This window comes from Grammomys surdaster, unplaced genomic scaffold, assembly GCF_004785775.1.
Source record: "Grammomys surdaster isolate TR1022 unplaced genomic scaffold, NIH_TR_1.0 485, whole genome shotgun sequence".
Classification (NCBI taxonomy): Eukaryota; Metazoa; Chordata; class Mammalia; order Rodentia; family Muridae; genus Grammomys; species Grammomys surdaster.
In genome coordinates, this window is record NW_021604904.1 from 204,636 (window position 1) to 230,184 (window position 25,549).

At 51.0% G+C, this 25,549-nt stretch overlaps 2 protein-coding genes across 6 annotated transcripts in view; both read left to right on the top strand.

The window, feature by feature from the left end:
* Coq8b (coenzyme Q8B) overlaps positions 1–17,535 on the top strand; it is a 27,090-nt gene extending 9,555 nt beyond the window's left edge. For all 5 annotated transcript variants that reach the window (XM_028781613.1, XM_028781616.1, XM_028781615.1 and 2 more), the window contains 10 exons: positions 131–253; positions 398–483; positions 2,464–2,604; positions 2,711–2,792; positions 3,890–3,983; positions 10,026–10,167; positions 10,273–10,380; positions 11,836–11,901; positions 16,285–16,371; positions 16,799–17,535. In XM_028781613.1, coding sequence (XP_028637446.1) covers positions 131–253; positions 398–483; positions 2,464–2,604; positions 2,711–2,792; positions 3,890–3,983; positions 10,026–10,167; positions 10,273–10,380; positions 11,836–11,901; positions 16,285–16,371; positions 16,799–17,101 — 1,232 coding nt within the window. In that variant the 3' untranslated portion in view covers positions 17,102–17,535. The remainder of the gene's footprint in view (positions 1–130; positions 254–397; positions 484–2,463; positions 2,605–2,710; positions 2,793–3,889; positions 3,984–10,025; positions 10,168–10,272; positions 10,381–11,835; positions 11,902–16,284; positions 16,372–16,798) is intronic.
* Positions 17,536–18,501: 966 nt separating this feature from the next.
* Positions 18,502–25,549, top strand: part of Numbl (NUMB like endocytic adaptor protein) — a 23,333-nt gene continuing 16,285 nt past the window's right edge. Inside the window, exons 1-3 of the mRNA XM_028781603.1 lie at positions 18,502–18,534; positions 21,783–21,867; positions 24,410–24,549. Coding sequence (XP_028637436.1) covers positions 18,511–18,534; positions 21,783–21,867; positions 24,410–24,549 — 249 coding nt within the window. The 5' untranslated portion in view covers positions 18,502–18,510. The remainder of the gene's footprint in view (positions 18,535–21,782; positions 21,868–24,409; positions 24,550–25,549) is intronic.

Below are 25,549 nucleotides of genomic sequence, written 5' to 3' on the forward strand. Positions count from 1 at the left end.
AGAGCTCTGTCAGCCAAGGATACATATAGGAGTTTGAGGCCAGCCTGATCTACATAGAGTTCTGTCAGCCAAGGGTACACAGGAAGGATCTCTCTGTGCATGCGATACTGATGTTCACTTCTCACCGTAGAGGGCGTCTCTGGATTGGGGTCCAGTCCTTTCCTTTCTGAGGCCAATGCTGAGAGGATCGTGCAGACCTTGTGTACAGTCCGGGGGGCTGCCCTCAAGATCGGCCAAATGCTCAGCATCCAGGGTACAGCCTGACCCTCAACCCCTGACCTATGTCCTCATCCCCACCCCACCCCCGCCCAGCCAGCAGCAACCCCTGATTTGATATGTTCATATGGAAGCCCTCCTCATCCCCCTCACTAATCCCCTCACCCCACTGTCCCCCAAGACAACAGCTTCATCAGCCCCCAGCTTCAGCGGATCTTCGAGAGGGTCCGACAGAGCGCCGACTTCATGCCCCGCTGGCAAATGATGGTGAGTGTGAGTTTGGATGGATGATGACGTGGGATTACATAGCTCAACGTACAGTCTGCAGAACAGGTTCTAGTACGTGAAGTTCTCAGACCCGTCCCTGTCGCTCCTTGTCCCTGACACACGTGAGTAACAAGTTTGAGCTGTGATGAATTTAAAGAGATCATTCTGGGAGGTATGACACACACCTGTATGGTCTCAGCAGTCGGAGATGGAAGCATAGGATCAGGAGTTCAAGGTCATCCCAAGCTATGCAGAGAATCCAAGGCTAGCCTGTGCTACTTTAGGCCCCATCCCAAACAAACAAGCAAAGTTGAAGGAGATGTTATCTTTAAGTAGGATGCCATCAGACATAGCTCTAAGAAGACTCAAGCTGTTCTGTAACTGTATAAAGACCTAGGCTCCGATACCTACCTGCCTGCCATCTGGGCTCTGCTCCTTGCCATATGCATGACCCAGGTAGTCACCATGACTCTCTGAGACACTTTATAAATACAGCAGAACCAAAAGGAAGACCCTCTTTATGTTTTTTTTTTTTTTAATGCCTTAATAATATGGGACTCTAATGAGGAGTGTTATCAGTTTTCATTAACAGTCTCCCGGGGTGTGCTGGTACATACCTTTAATACCTGCCCTCAGGAGGCTGTGGGAGGTATATCTCTGTGAGCTTGGAGCCAGCCTGGTCTATATAATGTATCCCAGGCCAGTCAGGACCTCAATGAGACCGTGCCTCAAAAAACAAACAAACAAACAAACAGAAACAATGTAGGGCTGGGCAGTGGTGTTGCACGCCCTTAATCCTAGCACTTGGGAGGCAGAGGCAGGAGGATTTCTGAGTTCGAGGCCAGCCTGGTCTACAGAGTGAGTTCCAGGACAGGCAGGGCTATACAGAGAAACCCTATCTCAAAAAACAAAATAACAAAAAAGAACCAATGTAGGCATTCCTTCGGTGGGACTCTGAATCTTAGTAGGAGTTCATTCTCACTTTTCTAAACAAATCTACTTGGATTTCCTCCACTTAGAGACAAAAGGAAACAATGGCCCTTGTGTACAGATACGTAACTTGTACTCTCCTGTTGTCACTGCCATCTCCAAGCCTCCCTCTGCTAACCCTAGGCCTAGTCCTAGGAGCTTCTAGCCTCTGTACAACCTAATGCAGGCCTATAAGCTCACCCTTTCTTCTTCTTTCTGAACTCTGGCTGGCTGGTTCAGCTCAGCTCCCAGCTGATTTATTCAGTCTGGCTTTCCTCTCAGCTTCTGAATTGCCTCTGCTCGGCCTCTAACTCTAGCAATCTGTTCTAGTCTTCTGGCTGCTTCTCATTCTCTTGTGCATTCTGTCCTCACCTGTGTCTAGCTCGTTTTCTCTTCAGTCTGTCTCTTTAAAAACTCTCCTGGTAAAACTACCTCTCCCTCCCAATGTGCTGCTGTACTCTCCCTCTCAACTCTACTGCACTGCTCTCCACAGACTACTGTATCCTGTTCTGTACTCTCCTCCTGTGCTGTCTGTCTCTCCCTTAAGTAGCTTTCCTCTCCTCTCTTTTCTTGTGAGAGTTGGGCATATCCTATTCTGTCAGTTCTGTTAAATCCTTTTTGGATTTGTCACTTTGTCTGCTACTCAGTTAGACATCACTTTCCAACACGAGTGCTTCCTTCTACAAAGTAATTTTACCTTCATTGCTTGGGATTAAAGGTGAGAAGAGTACTAAGGGCCTGTCTGTATTCCAGCCAGAGGGATTAAAGGTCTGTGCTAAGGCTGAGCCCCACCACAACTGGACAGTGTCAAGGTCCACAGTGTGATCGAATATCCTGCAACACGCCTGGCTAGTTGGTCACCTGGGCCTCAGTTTCCACATCTGTAAAATGAGATATCAGCCAAGAGTGAACCCCAGGGTTGTTAACACAACACGCTCCCTAACCAACACAGCACACATGAAGTCAGCTGCCTGGAACCATGATGGTAACCGTTACACTTGCTCCTTTCAGAAAGTTCTAGAAGAGGAGCTAGGCAAGGACTGGCAAGACAAGGTGGCCTCCCTCGAGGAAGTGCCCTTTGCTGCCGCCTCCATTGGGCAGGTACACCAAGCCGTGCTAAAGGATGGGACTGAGGTGGCTGTGAAGATCCAGGTGAGCCAGGGGTCGTTGGGCGGGCAGGGCCGGGGGTGGGCACTGTGCTGTCCCGAAGGCATGGATGAATCCTGACCACCTGACCCCCCTTCCTCCCTCCTGACAGTACCCAGGTGTTGCCCAGAGCATCCAGAGTGACGTGCAGAACCTGCTGGCCCTGCTCAAGATGAGTGTGGGCCTACCAGAGGGTGAGGTGTCCCCTCTGTCCCCACAGCAGGAGGGATGCTTAAAGAGAGGAAGTGGGGCTAGACTGAGGTGTACATACATCACACAGGTGACAGGAGGATGCCAAGCAGGGGAAATCCAGAGAGAATGAGTATATGTGACATAGCTACAAAGAAAAAAGCCCAGATCAAATGCACAGACAGACAGACAGATGTACAGTATGCAGGGGAACCACAGAAGCAGAAGAGACGACTTAGTAGGCAGCATGTCTGTGTTGGTTCACGTGAAGATGGCCTGTAGAAGACAGAGCAAGGCGTGCTTGTGGAAGAAAGGAAGTAGGAGACGCAGGCAGGCCTGGAGGCCAGGCGAGAGGCAGAGGGCCGTGGGAGGGTGGGCAGAAACAAGAGGGGAAGATGCCTGTGGATGTAGCTCAGTAGAGTGCTCGTCCGGCAGGTGCGAAGCCCAGGGTTGAGCTCTGGTATCAAATAGGGTGTGGTAGTACACAGAGGACCCCCGTGCTCAGGAGGGGAAGGTAGGAAGATCAGAAGTTCAAGGCCATCCTTTGCTAAATGACCAGTGAAAAGAGCTGCTTCAGACTAGGGGCTGGGACAGTTCCTGTGACAGAGCTAAGCCCAGGAGACAGACTTCCAACAGAGACCACAGTTCTGGGAAAGAGAGAGAAGGTGAATCTCAGATGAGGTGTGTAAACTGGGTCTGGTGGTTCACACAACTTAAGCACTGGGGAATCCGAGACAGGAGGGCTGCCCAAAGTTAGGGTCAACTCTGGACCACACAGAGAGACTCAATCTCAGATGTAAAGCCAAGCGTTGTAGCCAGTCTGTGATCCAGGGTTTGGCAGGTAGAAGCAGGGGGTCAAGAGGTCAAGGTCACCTTGGCTACTTACTGAGTTGGAGGCCAGCCTGGACTATGTAAGAGCCTGTATTCTTTTTTTTTTTTTAATTAAAAAAAAAAAGATGAGGAGGAATGAAAAAGTGGGGAGGGGTAGAAGTCTGAACAGAGGTGTGTGGGACAGCGGGAGACTTAGAACTGCATGAGGGGCCCGTGAAGACACCGGCAGGGAGCCATCCTCGGCCACCATCCTTGCTCCCTCCCCTCCCAGGCCTGTTTGCAGAGCAGAGCCTGCAGACCTTGCAGCAAGAGCTGTCTTGGGAATGTGACTACCGCAGAGAAGCCGCCTGTGCCCAGACCTTCAGGTAAGCTGACACCCCTGCAGGCTGCTGGGGGATTCCCTCCTGCTCTCCTGATCTGGGATGGAGGTGGTGCTCTCCAGCCTCTGACAGTCAGTATCCTCCCGTGGAACGGCAGACTCCTTATTCAAGCGTGGGTTCTGTCAGATGTGTATCTGCTATGCTCTCACAGGGACTCAGGCCCACCGTGACATTCGGGTAGACCTGCTAAGTGAGGATTCTGCAGCGTTCTACAGTGGTAGGCAGGAGAACACCAGCTCCAGACTGTTCCTTGTACACAACAGGCAGAGAAACCCCCATGAAGAAGTTGAGTGGGGACCTGTGAGGATGCTGAGAACAGGCAGATAGGCAGGCAGCAGAGGTGTGACCAGCTGGGAAGCCAGGGTCTCACTCTGTAGCTCTGGCTGGCATGGACCTTGAACTCATAGAGATCCACCTGCCTCTGTCTCCCAAGTGCTGAGATTAAAGGCATATGTCACCGTGCCGGTGCAACCTTAATTTATTTTTAAATTTTAATTTTAATTTAATACACCTCTAATCTTATCACTTGGTAATCGGAGGCAAGTGGATTTCTGTGAATTCAAGCCCAGCCTCATCTACATTAGGGCGTTCCAGACCAGCTAGGGATACATAGTAAAATCCTGTTCCAAAATTACAATAACAAGCCCCTCCAAAAGTTCTAAAACAAGAAAAAAAAATTCCTGATTTGTTTATTTTATGTATATGAGTACACTGTTGCTTTCTTCAGACGCACCAGAAGAGGGCATCGGATCCCATTACAGATGGTTGTGAGCCACCATGTGGTTGCTGGGATTGAACTCAGCACCTCTGGAAGAGCAGTCAGTGCTCTCAACCTCTGAGCCATCTCTCCAGCCCCCTTCCCATTTTTTTTAGTTTGTTTTCTGTATTGGTTTTTGGCCTGCATGTATGTCTGTGCACCATATGCATGCAGTACCCACAGAGACCAGAAGAGGGTGTTGAATTTATAGATGGCTATGAGCCACCATGGGTGCCGGTCATCAAACCTGTGTCCTCTGGAAGAGCAGCTAGGGCTTTTAACCAGAGTTCTCTCTCATGCAATCTCATCTCTTGCTGAACCTCTAGAACTCTGGTTTTGCTAGACTGGCTAGCCCGCAAAGCTCCAGGATCCTCCTCTCGCCGCCTCCTTGGTGCTAGGATTGCAGTACTTGCTGCCATTCGTGGCTGTTATGCATGGTTCTGGGGATCAGACCCATATGCTGTATGGCAAGCAGCTTACCTGCTGAGCCATGTCCTAAGCCCCCCCACCCCGAAAGAACCTCTATGTTCGCATACCCAGCAACCCCACCACTGGCCTCCTTGATAAATTCTGTATGGACATTTATACTGTTGTATGCCATCAGAATTTTCTAGAACGCTCAGAGCAGCAATGTGTGCAAGTCCCAACCTAGAAACCCAAATCTATGAAATCTGTTCGGCAAGGTGGATAAATAAGTTGCAGTGAGTCTTTTAATTTTGTTTTTGTTTTTGAGATAGGGTCTCACCGTGTATCTCTGGCTGATCTCAAACTTGTATCAGTCATTCTGACTCTGCCTCCCATGTGCTGGGGATTACAGGTGTGCCCTGTACCTGGCTATGATGGTGTTTTCAATACTACTGGTTGAATCTCTTTTTTTTTTTTTAATTTTTATTTATTTTAATTACTTTAAATATATGTGAGACTTTGGACTCCCCTGGAGCTGGAATTACAGGCGGTTGTGAGCCACCCAACCTGGGTGCTGGGAACAGAATTTGAGTCTTCTAGAAGAGGGCCCAACTGCCAAGCCATCTCTCTAGCCAAATCCCTCCCCCACCACTTTTTTTCTTTTCTTTTTTTTTTTTTTTTTTTAGCTAGGATCTCAATCTGTAGCCCTAGCCGATCTCGGACTCACTCTGTGGCTCTCCTGGCTTCGTACCGAGTCTGTGGCTTCTACCTGTCCACTGCTAGGATAATATGCAGGTGCCACCTCATCTGGGTCTCCATGCCGGAGTATTTTATGGCAGGGCAAATGAACAGACTGTGGCTAATAGAGAACAGCCCGGCTACATCTTGGGGATATGGTCGTGTGCAACAATTAAGGACAACTCAAGTCTGAGGGTGTAGCTCGCTTGGCGTTTGTGTCGCATACGTCAGTCACGCTCTGGGGCTGATCCTCAGCACCCCATAAGCCTGGAATGGTGACTCGTACTTAGTACCCTAGCACTCGTAGGTAGAAACCAGAAGTTCAAGGTCATCCTCAGGAATGTAGCTGAGTTTGAGGCCAGCCTGGGCTACATGAGACACCATCTTGAAAAAGCAAAACAACAGAACAAAAAAGAGACACCTAGCAAAGAGCCTGTACAGCAAGGCTCACGAGTTGGCTATGTCCCCCAGCATGCCACGCTCAGGTGACAGGGAGGAGGCAGTCCAGACAACAGTCACACAAGGTGTGTGTCCTGGACCCTGATGAGTATGGGCTTTAGTCTCAGGTCAGCCCTTACAAGACTGTGTGGCCTGATTCCATTCAGCCGCCTCAGGAGAGTATTCTCCTAGGGGAGGTGTGCTGATTAGTGCTTAGTGCAGGCCTGGCTTTTGAGAAGTAGAGCCAGTATCAGAGACCTCATAAACTAAGACTACATACCGACCCCAAGTAGGACCCCGCAAGGCAGAATGACACTGGGGGACAGGCCAGAGCAACCCCATGCAGAATCTGAGGACACTGTCCCAGGATCCGCAAAGCCTTCCTATGCCCCACCTGCCTGTTCCCAGCGTCCTCAAAGGTCCCCTTTCAACGTCTTCACCTGCTGCACAAGGCATGTGGGGGCCAGAGAACAGCCTTACATAGGTGTCCGTCTGTTCTGAGTCAGAACCTCTCTTTGGCCCAGAGTGGGACACACAGATTGGGCTGGCTGGCCATCGAGCCCCAGGGATCCAGCTGTTACTGCTGCTCCATGGCTGGGATTACAATTGTGTGCCCCTCCTAACTTTTGTAGGTTCTGGTGGTAAAATGTGAGTCCTCCTGTGGTAAGCCCTTTTGTAATGGAGCCGTCTCCGTGGCCCCTTGGTTTTGAGACTAGAATGCCGTGCAACCGAGACTGGCCTCAAACTCCCTGTGTAGCTCAGGAAACCCTTGACCTCTCCCTCTCGGGTTCAGATGTGTGCCACCACACCTGATCTTAATGGCAGACTATTACATGACAGGGAACACTGCCACCATAATAACCCAACAGTCAATCTGCTGAAATGGAATGGAAGTGTCATATACCCTGTGTACCATGTATGTACTTCCTGCCTCTATCTCCCAGTTACTGAGTCTGCAGGTGTGCACCACCACATCTGGATCAGAGAAGGAACCTCGAATTTATTTACCACTGCTTACAGTCCAGGATTCTCCTTTATGTACAGGGGACACATTCCTAGACGACCCCAGTGGATACCTGAAACCCAGTTAGTTCCCAACCCTGTGTTGACTGTTGTCCCCTGTGATTACCTCACAGGCTAGACACAGTGTTCCCTGCTACAGCGAGTGTATGCCACTAGGAAGACTTGTGCTCCAGGCTTCTGCCCACAAGCTGAATACCTTTCCACCTTTGTTCAGACTGTCATCCTCCTGCCTCAGCCTTCTTGTGCAGGGACTGCAAGCCCACTCCACTTGACAGGGTGCCTCAGTCACCTTACCCAAGCATTTGTCTTTCACGGTAGGCGTAATGCTTGCAGTTTGTGGTAAAACTGGCACGAATTTCTTCCTTTGCCACCATTTCACGCGTAGGTTTGTCCTCACTAAGAATCTTGATGGACTGTGGCAGTTTTTATTCTCCTCATTGAACCTGAGCATTTTACCTTCTCACTTAAAGATAGCACTCTGTGGGCTGGTGAGGTGGCTCCTTAAAGAGCTTGCCACCCAGGACTGAATCCTCGGGACTCAGAGAGTGGAAAGAAGGAACTGGTGCCCACATGGTTATTCCCTGTTATCCATACATGCTCCATGACCTGTGACAGACAAACACGAGCACACACGCGCACACACACAAGCACACGGGTGCACACACTAAATAAATGTAAAAGAAAGAAAGAAAAAATTTGCCTGTTATTCATCATCCTCCTGTAAGCAGCCCTAATGACACTCATTTTAAAAAAACAAGAAAGTAGAAAGATGAATTGTGAAGTGGGAACCAGGGGGAAGGACTTAAGAGGGTGACAGAGAGCTGACTAAAATATATCCTCTGTGTGTGTGTGTGTGTGTGTGTGGTGTCTGTGAAATGCCAAAATGAAATGACTAATACATACTAATTGAAAAGGACAAAACATTTTTCCTCTTTCCCTTCTCCCTCTGCAAAGTCCACTGTAGCTGTCTTCAGACACCCATATGAGGGCATCAGATCGCATTACACATAATTGTGAGCCACAAGTGGTTGCTGGGATTTGAACTCATGACCTCTTGAAGAGCAGCCGGTGCTCTTAACCGCTGAGCCATTTTACCAGGACAGAACATTTTTTAAAAAGAGGAAAAAGTGATTTCTGCTCTTCATTGGCATATCTGATATGCCAGCATTCCTGCTCTTGCTTTGGGACCATCATTAAGTACAATAAAGATGACTAGGACACGGCCAATGTAATATCACAACAGTCATCCCGCTGAAAAAGCCAAGCACTCTTAGAAGGGGAGTGTATTACACTGTGTGTACCACTCACATACTGGACAAGTAGTGATTAATGTTCCGAACAGGATGGAGTTGGATTTGTCATACTGCTCGGAATGGTATTTTTAAATTTGTAAATTACTTAACTTCTGGAATTGCTTTTAATTGAGATTTCTTTTTATTACATGGATGTTTTGCGCGCGTGCGCGTGTGTGTGTGTGTGTGTGTGTGTGTGTATACCATGTACATGCAGTGCTCTCAGATGCCAGAAGAGGGCATCAGATCACCTGGAACTGGAGTTAACAGATTGTGAGCCACCATTGTGTGTGTTGGGAACCCAGGTCCTCTGCAAGAGCAGCCAGTGCTCTTAACCACTGAGCCATCCCTCCAGCCCCCCGGCCCCATTCCCCACAGCCCTCTTTTCCCTTGATTGTTTTTTGAGACAGAATCTTATGTACCCTGACTGGCCTGGAACATGCCATGTCACAGGAGTTGGCTCTTAGGCCCCTACCTCCTTCCACCACTCTCCAATGCAAGGTTTATAGACACACACTACCATGTCCAGCTTAGGACTCTCCACTTAATATTTTTAGACCAAGGTTTACCACAAGTAACTGAAATGTTGGAATAGGATTCTCTAGTGACCCCAAGGAGTGACCAGTGATTATCACTGTAGAGCCATAGAGTAAAAAACTCTTCAATAAAGAATTTGTGCCGGGCTGGGCAGTGGTGGCGCACACCTTTAATCCCAGCACTTGGGAGGCAGAGGCAGGCAGATTTCTGAGTTCAAGGCCAGCCTGGTCTACAGAGTGAGTTCCAGGACAGCCAGGGCTACACAGAGAAACCCTGTATTGAAAAACAAAACGAAACAAAACAAAAAAAGAATGTATTATATTTATTACTTAGTGTATGTGTGTACACGCCAGTGTACAAATGCTATAGCATACATATGGGAATCAGAGGACAACTTTTAAGAATATGTGGGCTCTGGGATCAAACTCAGGTCACTTGCTTTGGGACAAGTGCCTTTATCCTGTAAGCCATCTCACTGGCTATAAAATAGTTATTTTATTTTTAAGTGATGTGTGAACTAAATACTCAGCTCATTGTCAGGTGACAAGAAGAAGGTCAGAGAAGGGTTAGGAGGAGGGAAGTGGTAACTGGGTCTCCAGCTACACCCAGTTAAAAACCTACACAGTACTACAAAGTCTCTTCAGTGCCAGTCCAGCCAGGTATTGGCTGTCACCCAAGGCAGGCAAACCAGAGAAGGGGGTTGGGCTGGGGGGTGAGGGGGAGGAAAGCCTAGAGCAAGGTGGCCGGAAGGGCTTCTCAGTAAAACAGCCAGTTCAAACCAAGCCTCTGGGCTCTAAGGCATGACGTCTCTCATTCCTCGCCCTTGTCCTGTCCCAGGAAGCTCTTGGCTGACGACCCCTTCTTCCGAGTTCCAGCTGTGGTACAGGAGCTATGCACTACACGGGTGCTGGCCATGGAGCTGGCTGCGGGGATCCCGCTGGACCAGTGTCAGGGCCTGAGCCAGGATATCCGCAATCAGGTGCGGCTCCTTGTGGAACGGGATGGGAAGAGCCAAAGTGGTCACTTCCTCCCCTGGCCAGGAGGGGGCAGGACACCTCACTGGCATGTCTTCTTGTTCCTCCAGATTTGCTTTCAGCTCCTGAGGTTGTGTCTGCGGGAGCTTTTTGAGTTCAGATTCATGCAGACGGATCCCAACTGGGCCAACTTCCTGTATGATGCCTCCAGCCACCAGGTTGGTTCCCAGGAAGGTGGGGGAGGGAGATCATCTGACCTCTGCAGGTGTGCCACACCTAATAACACAATACATAACAAATGCAAAAAATGGGGGTGGAGGGGTGGCTCAGTGGTTATCTTATAGAGGGACGTGAGTTACTTGCTGGCATCCACATAGTGGCTCACACACATCTGCAACTCCAGCTCCAGGGACTTCCAATACCTTCTTCTACGTCTGTGGTACCAGGCATGTAAGCGGTGCACAGAAAGGCATGCATGCAGACAGAACATCCATCCACATTTAATGAATCTTTCTAAAATACAAATAGACCAAAGAGATGAGCCAGAACTAACACCATGATAGGGAAAGCCTGTAAGCCACGTAGGTCCAAAGTACAGATTACAGAACAAGTACAGTAAACACTATCAGAAGTTTTCTGAGAGCGGGGTCTCACTATGTAGCCCAGGCTGGTGCTAAATTCCTAATCCTGCTTCACCTGGAACTGCAGACATTTGTCTCCAGGCTTGGTGTCTCTGTAGATACAAAACTTTAAATCATGGAACTATTACTGGATATGTTCTGTGCCAACACATAGATGTAAAAGATATGCTTGAGAATTTTAGGAAAATGAATTTTTAAAATTATTATTTTAGTATTTTATGTGTATGGGTACTGTGCATATGTGTCTGTGCACCATGTGTGTGCAGTGACAGAGGAGACCAGAAGAGGGCGTTGGATCCCCTGGAACTATAATTACAGACAGCTGTCAGCCACTATGTGGGTGCTGGGAATCGAACCAGAGTCCTCTGAAAGACCAGCTAGCACTCTTAACCACTGAGCCATCTCTGCAGTCCTGAGGAAATTATTTAATGCTGTTAGTTCCTGGTAGGTAGTAACCTTGGAGTGGGTCCTGGCAGTGTACAGGTGAGGGAGGGATAAACCTATGTGGGCCGGTATTCATATTTTAAGCTGATTAGTAGGATTGTGGGTATTCATTTAATTTCTTGGATGTCTCATTCTCTGGGGTATCTCTTGGGCCCAAGATTTGTACTAAAGGCAAATAGGCTAAGTATGGAGGCACCCACTTTTAATCCTAGTACCCCAGAGGCAGAGGCAGCCTGAATGATATCATGAAACCTAGTTTCAAAAAACAAAAAAAAACAAAACAAAACAAAACCCAATAGCAACTGAAAGAAGGCTAGCACTAAAGTTGAATCTTTAAGTGCCCGCCTAGAATGAGGCCAGCAATGTGGACGACCACAGAGGCCTGACTTTGTATGGGCACACAGGCGGGGCAAGGGGAGGGGGCGTGACTCACTGATACAGCATTTGCCTGTGATCACCAGTGAGGATCTAGAGGTGTGGCTCAACAGCAAGGGTGGAGCTGCATGAGAGGGGAAGAGGAGTCCTGGCCTCCAGTCGGCAGTGGGGGTGGTGACAGCCCCCCACGTTCGTCTCCTCCATTGTTCCCAGGTGACTCTACTGGACTTTGGTGCAAGCCGGGCCTTTGGAACAGAGTTCACGGACCATTACATTGAGGTGAGTACAAACCCTGTGGCTTCTGAAGGGTCAGGGCCCAAGCCAGGTAGGGAGAACAGGGCAGGAAGGAAAAGCAAAACAGAGCTAAGAAATACAGGGCCTTAAGATGGTTCACACTAAAGCACCTGCTCTCAAGAGGCAGAGGCAGGAGAATCTCTGTGAGCTCCAGGCCAGCCAGGGCTACACAGTGAGACTCTATTACAGTAATAGTAATAACAGCTAGTGACTCTCGTCACTTAGGAACATCACAAGTACTAACTGACTGAAAGTGACCAGGGCCACTCAGAGCCCCACTACAGGTGATCTGACTGCGCTCAGAGACAGGCTGCCCCAAATCCCAGCAGGCCTGTGAGTGGCAGGTGGTCTGGGTCCAGAATCCACGTCCCAGCCCTTGCTCAGCCCCTTTCTGAGAGAAGGGCCAGAGATGGCCACCTTGTCCAGGGCCTCAGCATCCAGCCTGCACCGAACTGGAAGCTGGAGCTCTTGAGGGAACGCTTCCTCACGGCTTTGTTCTTCTCTTTCTCCCTCCCAAGTCAGTCAGTGGCAGCAGCTGCACAGACCGTCCCACGTGTGTCTACACAGCTTGGCCTTTCCATTCATCGGGTTGTCAGTTCCGACATCCTCTGACAGCGCCTTGGTGCCCAGCTCTATTCTGGATGATACTGGCGACAGTTGTCTCCCCATCACAGAGTTCAGTCTGTGTCCCACAGCAGGAGGACAGTGTCTTAGTTAGGGTTTCCATGGCCCAGGCAACTCTTACACAGATCAACACTTAGTTAGGCCAGGCTTAAAGGTTCAGAGGTTCGGTCCATTAGCATGGCCGGTAGCATGGCAATGCTGGAGAAAGAGCTGAGAGTTCTACATCTTTTTTTTTTTTTCAAAAGATTTAAAAATTTTATTTAGGGCCAGGCGGTGGTGGTGCACGCCTTTAATCCCACCACTTGGCGGGCAGAGGCAGGTGGATTTCTGAGTTTGAGGCTAGCCTGGTCTACATAGTGAGTTCCAGGACAGCCAGGACTATACAGAGAAACCCTGTCTCAAAAAACAAAAAAAAACAAAACAAAAACAAAAAACAAAAAAAGATTTATTTTATGTATATGAGGACACTGTAGCTTATCTTCAGACTGTAGCTGTCTGTCTTCAGACACACCAGAAGAGAGCATCAGATATGATTACAGATGGTTGTGAGCCACCATGTGGTCACTGGGACTTGAACTCAGGACCTCTGGAAGGCCAGTGCTCTTAATCACTGAGCCATCCATCTCTCCAGCCCCAAGTACTACTTCTTGATCCAAGGCAGCCAGGAGAAGAGACTGGCTTCCAGGCAGATAGGAGGAGGGTATCATTACCTACCCTCACAGTGACACACTTACTCCAAGGCCACACCTCCCAGTAGTTCCACTCCCTAGGCCAGGCGTAGTCAAACCACCACAGGAAGTAAGGACACAGAGGTCTTAGGGCTAAGCTGAGGAAATAGAGGGCATTGTGAAAAATCTCAAGGAACCTGTCCCAGCTTGAGGATTCAAGGAAGGCTTCCTGGAGGAGGAGACATTGAACTGAGAGCTGAAAGATGCAAAGGACCGATCAGGTAGAGGCTAAACAGATATCCGGATAAACTTTCAAAGGTCAAGAGGTGTTTAGTCACTGTTAAAGAGACACCATGACCAAGGTAACTCTTAGAAAGGAAAGCGTTTAATTGGGGGCTCGCCTGCCGTGTCAGGGGCTTAGTCTGTTATCATGGCAGGAAGCATGGTGGCAGGCAGGCATGCTTGAGCTACATTCTGATCCACAGGCAGAGACAGACAGACAGACAGACAGACAGACAGAGACAGACAGGACCTGGCATGGACACGTCAAAAGCCATATCCCACCCACCCCTGTGACATACTTCCATACTTCCAACAAGGCCACACCTATTCTGACAACACCTTTTAATCTTTCTAATCCTTTGAAAGAGTTCCACCCTCTGGTGACTAAGCGTCAGTGAGCCTATGGGGACATTCTTAAGTGACCACAGAGGTACTTAGGAAAATCCTTTGTGCATGGTAGTGCTTCCAAGGAGAAATGTCATTTAAGGGCTTGGAGCGATGGCTCGTGCTTAAGAGCACTTGTTGGTTGTACAGAGGACCAGAGTCTCAGTTACGGTCCTATTGCTGTGAAGAGACACCATGACTGAAGTACTGAGGTAACTTGTAAAAGAAAGCATTTGCTCAGGGCCTTGCAGTTCTAGAGGGTGAGCCCATGACCATGAAGGCAGGAGCCTGGCAGCACCCAGGTGTGGCACTGTAGCAGTAGCCAAGAGGTTCTATTTGATCTACAAACAGGAGGCAGAGACAGCTAATCCAGCCTGGTGTGGGCTTTTGAAACCTCAAAGTCATGCCCCAGTAACGCACCTCCTCCAAGTCCTTCTCAAACAGTTCCGTCAACTGGGAACCCAGAGTTCAGTATTCAAACATGAGCCTATATACAGCCATGCTTTTCCAAACTGCTGCATCAAGCCTCAGCACCCCACACCCACGAGGGCTCATATCCATCAGCCTGAGTAGAGAAGTCACAGAGGAGCCTGCTAGGAGGGAGACCCCCATAGATAGGGCCACGGGCAAATGGCCTTGAAGACAGAGGAGAAAAATGCCTGAGACAAGGCTGAAGGCTCTGGCCTGAGACTTTTAAGACCACCCCTAGCTGTTGACAAGGATGAAGACCGGGTGACATACAACACCACACCCCACACTCACCCCACACCCCACACTCACCCCACACCCCACACTCACCCCACACCCCACACTCACACCCACACTGGCCATTTGAGGCTCAAAGCCAAGGCCTCCACGAGGACTTGAACCATCTCATTTCTTGTCAACACTGCCTTCCAAAAACTTGGGCTACCTTAACCTTTTCCAGTGAAAACAAAACAAACAAACCTATTGGACGTATGTGGCGGCCTATAATCAGAGTACCTGGGATGCTCAAACAGGACAAGAGAATCATGAGTTCAAGGCCAGCCTGGGTTTCATATGGAGACCTTATTTGTTTGCTTGCTGGTCTTTGTGTGTGTGTGTGTCCGTGTCCATGAGCCCATATATGTACATGTGTACACACATGCCCTAGTGCACCATGGGGACACATGGGGAAGTCAGAGGAGAATCTGCCAGAATCAGTTCTCTTTTTACCCCATGTAGGACCTGTGGGGCCTGAGGACCAAATTCAGGTCATGTGACTTGTCAGCACCTTTATCAGCTGAACTACCTTTAAAAAAAAAAGAAAAAGAAAATCAGCGCATTTGTATGGAACCCTAACAGACGGCTAGACAAGTCATAGGCAGGGGGATCTATAACAGAATTACTCAGTTCATCCCAGGCCACCCTCCCAAAGAAAGGGTGGTGCAGTGCTTCCTCTCCCTGCTCTGAGCCTGCCTCTTCTGCCCAGGGACCCTGGCACCCAGTGACAGCAAGAGCAGTCCCCAGTGCAACAGATACTTCCTCTGCAGTCAAGGGCTGAGCCCCACACAGTGACCCCATATAGAACCAAAGTTCCTTACTCCCACAGAACCCATTCCACAGATGAGAAGGCAGAGGGCCAGCTACAGTTTCTCTAGAGTCCTCTAAAGCCAAGGGATCTGGTGCAGGTGCTTCAGTGCCTCCCTCTACAGGACTGGACAGGAACTACAAGCAACCTGAGTGCCTCGTCTCATGGCCAGTACCACCACTGCACCCAGCTAGACTCACCCAAGCGGCTCAGTGTCCAGTGGGGAAGATGGCCCTCTGGTACCCTAGGCTGCCGTTCATCCTGTCTAGTGTCTGGAGGCATCAACAGATGTGACACTTCTCTGGGCCACTCATGTGCCAGCCTCCAGACCGTTCTGCGTTCCCAGTGGACAGCAGAGCCCTGACCATTTCCTCCTGCAGGGTCTCTTGAGGGAGACAGAGCAGGGACAGAGTAGGGAGGGAGAAGCTTCTAGACGAAAGAGTATACCCAGGTAAAGGAAATTGAGGCGATCTAGGTTGGACAAAATATCCCCTCCCCACTTCTCTCCCTCCCTTCCTCCTCTCCTTTTTAGCAGTGTTCCTTGGTAGTCCAGGCTGGCTTTGAACTCATAATCGTAACCCTGCCTCCTGGGTACTAGGATTGTAGCTGTGTACTGCTCTACCCTGCTGCCTAGTATTTGCTATTCTCTAGAACCTCCTGTAGCCTGGTGTGATGGCACAGACCCGGAATCCTTCAACTCCCAGCAGGTGGGGCAGGAAGATCAGGAGTTCCTGGTTATCCCCAGCTACACAGTGAGTTCAAAATAGTGTAGGCTAGATCAGACTCTGCCCCAAAACAAAAACAAGAACCCCAAGGCGTCCCGTGACCCACACTGGTCTTTGTCCTCTGACATTCCAGGTGGTGAAGGCTGCAGCAGATGGAGACAGAGATCGGGTTCTACAGAAATCCCAGGACCTCAAATTCCTTACAGGCTTTGAAACCAAGGTTGGTTGCCACGGAGCAGAAGGGGGCTGGTGTGTCTGTGGCTGTTTTCTTTAGGGGGTTAGTGTCTTTTGGTTATACTGAGGAACCCAGGGGTGAAATGGAGAGTGAAGCTACTGGGAGGGAGGGGAGCGCTATTTATTCTGGGGATCCTGGGTTTGAGGAATAGAGGGGTTACTTACCTGTACAAAACTGGGGCTCTTGGAGACAAGGTGGGGGATAGGGGGAGACTACTTATTACTCTTAGGGAATCTTAGGCCAGCAATGCAAACCTTCCCCCACTGAGCCACGCCCCACCCCCAGCCCCTCACTGGTGGATTCTAGGCAAACTCCACCAGTGAGTCACGCCCCCAGCCCTTGCAGCTTGCCTCTTCAGAAGTAATCAGAGGACATTATGTCCGTCTGGATGCATCTGCCATCCCCACCCTAGGCATTCTCTGACGCCCACGTCGAGGCAGTGATGATCCTGGGGGAGCCCTTTGCTGCCTCAGGCCCCTACGACTTCGGGGCTGGAGAGACCGCTCGCCGAATACAGGGCCTCATCCCAGTGTTGCTTCGGCACCGGCTGCGCCCACCGCCTGAGGAGACCTATGCTCTACACCGCAAGCTAGCTGGGGCTTTCTTAGCCTGTGCCCGTCTCCACGCCCACATCGCCTGCCGGGACCTCTTCCAAGATACCTACTACCGCTACTGGGCCAGTCGCCAGACATTGCCACTGCCAGCAACCTCCTGACTAGGGACCTCCCTGCCGACCCCACCAAGACAGATTCCATCCGGGGATACCAGCTCCACAGCGGGCGGTCCCCTCCTCCTCTGTCCTGGTCCCAGAGCCTAGTTTCTTGCCTTGGATCTTCGGGCCCCTGGAGTTAGCTCCCTGATCCAAAGTGAGCATGTTTGAATCCTGAGGCTGGGAGTCAGCAGACTCTACCACCATCTAAGCGAGCCCTTGGCCTCTTCATGGGATCCACTCATGTGGAGGAGGCGCCCCAGGTCTTCCAGGATCCACAGGCGAAAGGGGAGATGGTGGCTGTGGGAGGCGGTCCTCACCTTTGCCACCCTTGCTCCTCTACCAGCTGCCTTCTTCCTGGGTTCCAGCCTGTGTATTGGAGGATGGGGGTGGGTGCTGATCCTTCCCTCCGAATAAAGGCACCCGTTCCCTCCCCCCCAGCTCTTTTCTGTCTGTGCTAAGGGGGAGGAGCTCACAGGCAGCTCCAGGTGCAGATGGCCAGACCCCCCCTCAACCCCCTTGTCTAGGGCCATCTGTTGCGGGGAACCTCCGCCCCCCCCCCCCGCGGTGGCCCCCCGCGCCCCGGGGGGTGGGGGCGGTGAGATGCCCCCCCCTATCACATACGCCCCCCCCCCCCCCCGCCCCAGCTTCAGGCTCCCTCCTGTTCCTGACAACCTCGCCTTTACTAATGGGCCCTAATGCCCCTACCAGCTGCTTTGCCAAAACCTACAGGACAGGGGTAGGGGTGCAGCTGAGTCCAGAGCTAGGACCCAATGCCCTCTTTCCACAAGCCAGAGTGATCTCCCTTCAGAACTCCAGGGTCTGTTCCTTTTCCTTCCCCTCCCCTCCCCTCGCCTGCAAAAAGTGCCTCGTCACCGCTTCTGCCCGCCCCCGCCGGGCTGGGAGAACCGTGGGGTTAAGCAAGATTTGAGGACGTCGAGGCACCTCCCAAAGCAATTCTTCAGAAGCAGAACCATAGGGGATCTGAGGTCAGGGGTTACGGAAGCAAATAGAACCTGCGTCTGAACCAGAGAGGGACTCCTCTAGGGATGCGTGCAGGTCCCCGCAAGGCCAGGCCAGGGGGCGGGGCGGGGCGGGCGGCCTTTGCAAGGGAGGAGATGGGGTAGTGTTTGTGTGGGGGCGTGGTCTGCGGAGGGCGGGGTTATCTTTGCATATACAGCAGGCGGCGGGCCAATGGGCGGGGTCGGGGCGGGGCGCCGAGGGAGGGATGCTCCCCCGCCCCCGGAACGGAATCCTCCCGGGAGCCGAGCTGGCTCGCGCGCTTGCATCCCGCACCAGCCGCCGGGCCCGGGCCCGGCCCGCGTCAGACCGAGCCGCCGCCACCACAGCAGCAGCAGCACTCGGGAAGCCGGGCCCATCCGGGGCCGCGGGAGGCGGGGGCGCCCGGGCCCTGGATGTCCCGCAGCGCGGCGGCCAGCGTGAGAAGGGCGGGCTCGGGGGGCTCGGGCCGGGGGCGGCGCCGCTGCTGATGTGGCGAAGGGTGGGAGGCGGCAGCAGCGCCCGGATGGAGAGAAGATGCCAAGGCTGGAGAGGGTGGTCCTGGGTGGGGGTCCGGGAACAGGTTCCTGGCAATCCCAAACCTACCAGACTGGGGTCTGGTCCAGCACAGGCCATCTCTGCGAAGGCCCTGAAAATAGGGATCCCGGAATACAGATTTCCCCCAAATCAAGGACAGGGCTACATAAATTCTAGGTACAACTCCCTGGACAAGATTTGGCATTCAGGTCTGGGTCTGGGACACAGTTCCCTTTATCAAGCTAAGGCCTTAACTGAGCTGATTCCAGACTAAATCGGTACACTTCCCTGCCAGAGGATTTCTTTGAGCACAACACCCCCCTGGGCGATGTCTTGAAGATGAGGTCCCTGGATAGAGCTGGCAAGGCTAAGGCTCTGGGGGATGGGGGGCGGTTTCCAAGTACTGTCTACTCCCAGGGGTCCCAGATCCAGCCTGTCCCCCCAAGCCCTTGGGCGGTGTCCCAGACAAATCCCCTTCTCAGAACAAGGTCCCTGTGTCTGAAACTCCACCCCAGCGTGAATAAAATAAGGAGAATTTCAGGCATTCCCCTACCCCCACCTCCACCCCATGCTTAGTCAGGGGTCTCAAGACATTGGTCTCCTAGGCCACCCCTTTTGTCCCTAGGGTTGCTCAGTGTCTAAGAGAGGCCCCACCCGGAGACAATGCTCAGCCTTCCCTTGCCCCCCAGACTCCAGGATTCAGCCTGGGCTGGGGGCGGCTCCCCAGAGACGGGTGGAAACCTGTCTGCAGCCTCTGTGGTGACCAGCGGCTTTGTGTGTGGTTGGTGTGTGTGTGTGTGTGTGTGTGTGTGTGTGTGTAAGGGTTGGGGATGTGGCTAGAAGTGTGACTTGGTGTTTGTGTGACTGTAGCTGTATGTGTGCTTGCATTACAGCTGGCAAGGATGAGGTATCCTGCGTTGTCGGTCTGCATGCTTGTGGTTGGATGTGGTGGTGTCTGTGGTGTGTGTGTGTGTGTGTGTGTGTGTGTGTGTGACCGTGGATGTGATGGCAGCCGTTCACTGTGCAGACTCCTGTACTTTTTAGACTGTGTCTGGGTAGATACATATGTCTTTTGTGAGACCCTGTGTGTATGTATGTACCTTGGTATGTGTCAACATCTCTGTTGGGTTTGAGGTTGGACTTCTGTGTGGCTGACTGAAGATGTGGGTGGAGCTGTGACTGTGTGTTAGTAGAATTGTGTCTGTGACTCTGGCCATGTGTGACGGTGTTGTGCTTGCGTCTGATTTTGTACTGCGTTGGTGCGACTCTGGGCGTACGACTGCCATTGTATTTGATGTCACATTGTGCCTTTGGGACTGGGCCTGTGGGATGGCAGTGTGTATGACAGTGGTTGGGTGTCCCTCGCCGTGTCTGTGTATGGGACTGGGGTTGCATAAGTGACTGTCCACCTAGCCATGTGACACCAAGTGTGCACGACAGCCTCCTGTATGTGATTTGAGTTGTGAATCTGACTTCTTATCTGAAACTCTTCTCTATTACAGAAGGTTAATTGTGCAGGACTCAAGCTATGGATATTGCCTGTGTGTGTTAGGGGTGTGTATGGGACTGGCTTCTGTTTCCTCTGTGTGTATGTGTGACCCACTTCTCTGTTACCCTGGGTGACTCCATGCAGGTGCCCTAGACTGTGAAAGTGTGTGTGTGTGTGTGTGTGTGTATGTCTGTGTGATTTGGTGATGTCATGACTGTGCACATGGCCGTGTCTGGGACCATGTTTTCCTCTATAAATGGTATAATGCTATAAATGCTACGTCTGGGCCATTCCATTTATCTGTTCACCCTACTGTACACTTGTGGTATGGAGAACTGAGCCGTGTGTCTTAAGTTTCCGTGTGAGATTCTGAGTTATTAGTGGGGCTGTGACTTTGTATCTCTGTCCACGTGCGGTAGTGATTGATTATATGTGGCCATATTCTTGTCTACGTGACGTGAGTCCTCACGGAGACTATTTATCTGTGATAGGGTGACGTGGTAGTGCTGTGTGTGGGACACCAACATGACAGATGGCCGGGCACCGTGGGCACTGATGCCGAGTGACTGCATACACAACTGTTTCTGGAATGTATGTGGCTGTCTGAGAGCAGCCATCCTCCCTCCTCCCCCTCCCTCCTCCCCTCTTTGGCTGCTTGTATGCTATGTCTGTAATGCTCAGGCTGTGGCCATCAGCATCCATATTCTGTAGCTGCGTATAAAGACTGGTATATACACAAGAGTGGTTGTCACAGAGGACTGTGTAATGGATATAATGACCAAATGTGTATCACCAGTATTACGTGACTCTGAAAGTGTGGCATCAGAAAAGGTGTGTTGGTGTGGCTGCTACTGTCTGGGGTTGCGTGGTTCCTGTGCAGCGACAGCTGTGTGTGCTGGGACGGGAGGTGGAGGTACTTATTAACACTTCAGTCCAGGTGGGCACGGGGGGGGGGGGGCATATGCAGATGAGATTGGGTCACTGTGTGACCGAATGCTTATGGGTGACCAGATAGGCCACCATTCTGGATATGTTTCTACTAGGGTAGCTGCCTAAGGTGACACAGCTGTCATGAAGTATAGCAGGATATGCGTGTGTGTCTGGCCCAAGTCATTGTACATAGCTAAGAAAATGAGTGAACAGTATCAGCTGTTGGTATGAGTAGGTGTGTATGGTGGGCTGGGACACACTACAAGCATGTGCACAAATGGCCATCATAGACCTGTGTATGTCGGTGAACACGAACATAAGGCCAAAGGTTTAGTTGGCAGTTGAACCTTGTGACCTGAGGTACATAGTTATTATAATGTATGCGTGATAAAGTGTGCTGAACTGTGACCAGGGCCAAGAAAACCCTAGGATGTCAGTGTGTATGGCCGGATGTTTGTGTATAATCCTGGACATGACACTAGAGGGCAAACTTGCTTCACGTTATCCCCTTGGGTATTGAGGGCCCTGAGCAGTGTCCCCCAACACACCTACTCCTTTCTGGGCCCTTAGAACCAGGTGGCTGGTCTCCCTAGTAACAGTTGCTATGACTACCAGGGTTCCTACTAGGGAGGCTGAGATGGAGGGGGTTGGCTAAGGTCCAAGATGGGGGTTGCATAGGGGACCGACTCCCCTGCCCCAACAAACCTTTCATCGTCTCACTCCCTTGAGCAGGGCGGACCCAGGAGACCTGGTCAGCATTTGTCCCCAGCCCCCTGTGGGGCCTCGGGGCCCCCTGAAACCTTCAGGACGGAGTCAGGTGAGTGACCAGCTTGACAAAGGACAGGGGCTGCATTGTGCATGGATCATGGTCATTACTAGTGGCTGGAGGAGCTGCCAACCACTGCCACACTGGCTTCCTTCCATACTCGGTGACTGTCAAAGCCCCCTCGGTCACAGGCACACATTCTCAACTCTCACCTACAGACACCAACAGTCTCCTCGACACAGTGATTGTGTACAGGTCAAAACCCTTGCAGATGCACACACGCAGAACCTTGTACATCTATAGATTTGCAGCTCAGCCTGCACACACAGCTGCTCTCCACGCGCTTGTCAAAATGCATCGTCAAGCACACTTCCAGATGTGTTAAGGAGCTGCTTATTCACACTAACCACAGACACATATGTTCACGTGTACATACCTAGAGACCCTCCCAGATTCACACAGGCAACCATCGGCACTCACTGTATACCCGTTGTTAGATACACACTCTAGAGATATATGTGGCCAGATATGATGGTGCAGCCCTATAAACCCAGTGCTTGGGAGGCAGAGGCATGAGGATCGGGAGTTCAAGTCCAGCCTTAGCTACATAGCAAGCTTGCATCTAACATGGACCACATGAGACCCATCTCTAAAGCTAGGAGATGTAGATGTAGGTGCTTGTCAGTAATCCCAACAGCCAGGAGTCAGAGGTAGGTACGACTCTCGAGTTTGTTATCAGCCCAGTCTACATCGTGACTTCTAAGTCAGCCAGAGATAACATAGTAGGATGCTGTTTTGAAGAAGAAGAAGAAGAAGAAGAAGAAGAAGAAGAAGAAGAAGAAGAAGAAGAAGAAGAAGACGACGACAGAGGAAGAAGAGAGGAGGAAGAAGAAATATCCATTGACAGTTGCCATCCAGTATGCATGGACTCACAGGGTCAGACAGCAGTGCCTCCCTTATCCCAGGCTGGCTTCGAACTCTGTTCCCAAGGATGGCCTTGAACTGATACTCTTGCCTCTACCTCTCCCAAGTGCTCAAACTTCAGGCATGCACCGCCAAGCCTTGCTTATAAAGCTCAGAGCTTACTGCATGTTAGGCAAATACTTTATCACCTGAGCTATGACTTCAGTCCTGACAGTTACACTTCGGTAAACAGGCAGCCTCACCAACAGCACTCAAGAACCCCGAAAGAGCATACAGTCTCACAAACAGTGCTTAGCATTCTCACAGACGGCAGCCACTCGGTCAGAAGTCACACTGATGACTGTGGTCTCAGTCCAACTACACACCCTTATGGACACAGCATTGCTTTGCAGACAAACTGCCAACTCAGAGAATGACCTGGGAGAGCCCTGCTTTTGGTTTTGAATTAGTGAGTTTATTAAATATATAGTGAGGCCAGGCAGTGCTGGCACATGCCTTTGATCCCAGTACTTGGGAGGCAGAAGGCCAGCCTGGTCTACAGAGTGGATTCCAGGACAGCCAGGGCTACATGGGGAAACCCTGTCTTGAGAAACCAAAAACAACAACAAAATAAAAACAAAAAAGTGTGTATATATGTGTATATATAAATATATACACACACAAACATACATATGTATACACACACACATACATATATAAAGTAAAACATTCGGCAAGCACAACTGAGGTGGCCCAATTGAGAAAGTAAAAGCCACCCACATACAAGCTCATTAACAGCTGCCCTCTTGGATAGAGGTACCATCTTACAGTTATGTCATAGACTCACATTCTCAGAGGCAACAGCCATAAAGGACAATAGTTATACCCTCTCATAGAAACACTGCTGTATGGAAAACAGTCATAGACACACCTCTGCAGCCTATCTAAGGTAACCTGCACAGAAAATACTCTCATAGACAGTAACAATACAGAGACACAGCCTGCACCAGTGCGGACACATGGCCATTCAGACATGACTGTCCATCAGCCAAAACTTCCAGACATTCGTCTCACAGAAAACAACTACAGCACACAGAGACACATGAACAGTCATTCCCATAGGTTCTTTATACAGCACACGCACACACACACACACACACACCACGCCTGAGGCCTTGCTTTATCTGTACTCAGTATGTCAATGGCCTATACATGTTACTTTCTGTCCCTGTCCCTCTCCCTCTCCCTCTCCCTCCTATTCTTGGGAGTTGGACTTCTTCTGGCCTTGCATGCTAGGCAGGTACTCTACCACCTAGCTATGTGTCCTTACTTCTGATTATCTTCTTCTCTGACCCTCAACACCCATGACTTTATGACCCTTGACCCCTATGTCCTTAAACTCCAGTGCCATGAACTCTCATCCTTCGGATCTTTGTCAAACCCTGGACGTCTAAAACCCTAAAGCCCATGACTGACGATTCCTGCTAGCCTGCCCCCATCTCTGTGCCCCTTGCCTGCATGACTCTGAAGCTCTGAATGTACAGCTCTGGAACACTCTACATAACCAGTATCCACCGGCTAGAGCTACTCACCCCAATACCTCTTCACCCAGCAAGTCCTTAATGCTGTAACCTCACCTCCATACCTTCTAACTTCTTCTTTGATCAATACCCCTATCCTGTGTCACCAGACGGGGCGGGCACCATGAACAAGTTACGGCAGAGTCTGCGGCGGAGGAAGCCAGCCTATGTGCCTGAGGCGTCTCGTCCACACCAGTGGCAGGCGGATGAGGATGCCGTGCGCAAGGGCACATGCAGCTTCCCCGTCAGGGTGAGTGCACGGGGTGGGTGGGAAAACGATGTCGGGGCGCCGCACCGCGCGTGCTCCGGTCACAGGGCTGTTTTGTGCCTACCTGTGTGCCTGCTGGTCCTGGGTCACTGAGCAAAGCTGGTATAAGATCTGTGCTATGGGGCTGTGTGTCATGAGCTGTGATCTCCACATCTTCCATTGTTGGTACTAAAACACACCTCCATGGTGACATGGCAGAACATTGCCCTACTCACTTTTCTGGAATTGGAACGTGAGGCCCTGCGTGCAGGCAAGCACACTAGCCACTGAACTACACTCCCTACCCCGCAGCCCCCCCCCCCTTTTTATTTGCGGCTCTGTGTCATTTAAGTTGTCCAGGATGGCCTTGAACTTACTCAGGCTAGCCCGAACTCGAACTCCTCCTGCGCTGTGCAGCTTAATGCATCTGTCTTATACCAGAAAACTATTACTTGGGAGATAATCTTGAGGGGTGGACAGCTGTCACCCAGTTCTTCGGGTGTCACAGATAACCTGCACTAGAAGGTCATAAAAAATTGGCAGTGTTTGCAAAGCTCTGTTCCTGTTACGGGCACACTGGTTGACAACATACCTGCTCTCCCAGGGGACACAAGTGGATTCTGGGCCTGAGGTGTGGGATTCAGCCCTTCTCATCCTGGAGACTAAGGCTAGGGTCTTCAACTTGATTTTCTCTTCCCTGGAAGTGGACCCAAAATGTGAGGGGTTCATGTGACAGGCACTGGTAGGTAGCGCTGGTGGAAGTGTGCAAAGTGTCAGCTAGTGAGAGGGCATCTGTTATGTACAGCAAGTCTGGGGGTTTGGCTTAGCAGGACATTCTTGCCTAGAATCCCCCAGTGAGGGGCTGGGGGCGTGGCTCAGTGGTAGAGCCCTGCCTAGAATCCCCCAGTGAGGGGCTGGGGGCGTGGCTCAGTGGTAGAGCCCCGCCTAGAATCCCCCAGTGAGGGGCTGGGGGCGTGGCTCAGTGGTAGAGCCCCTGCCTAGA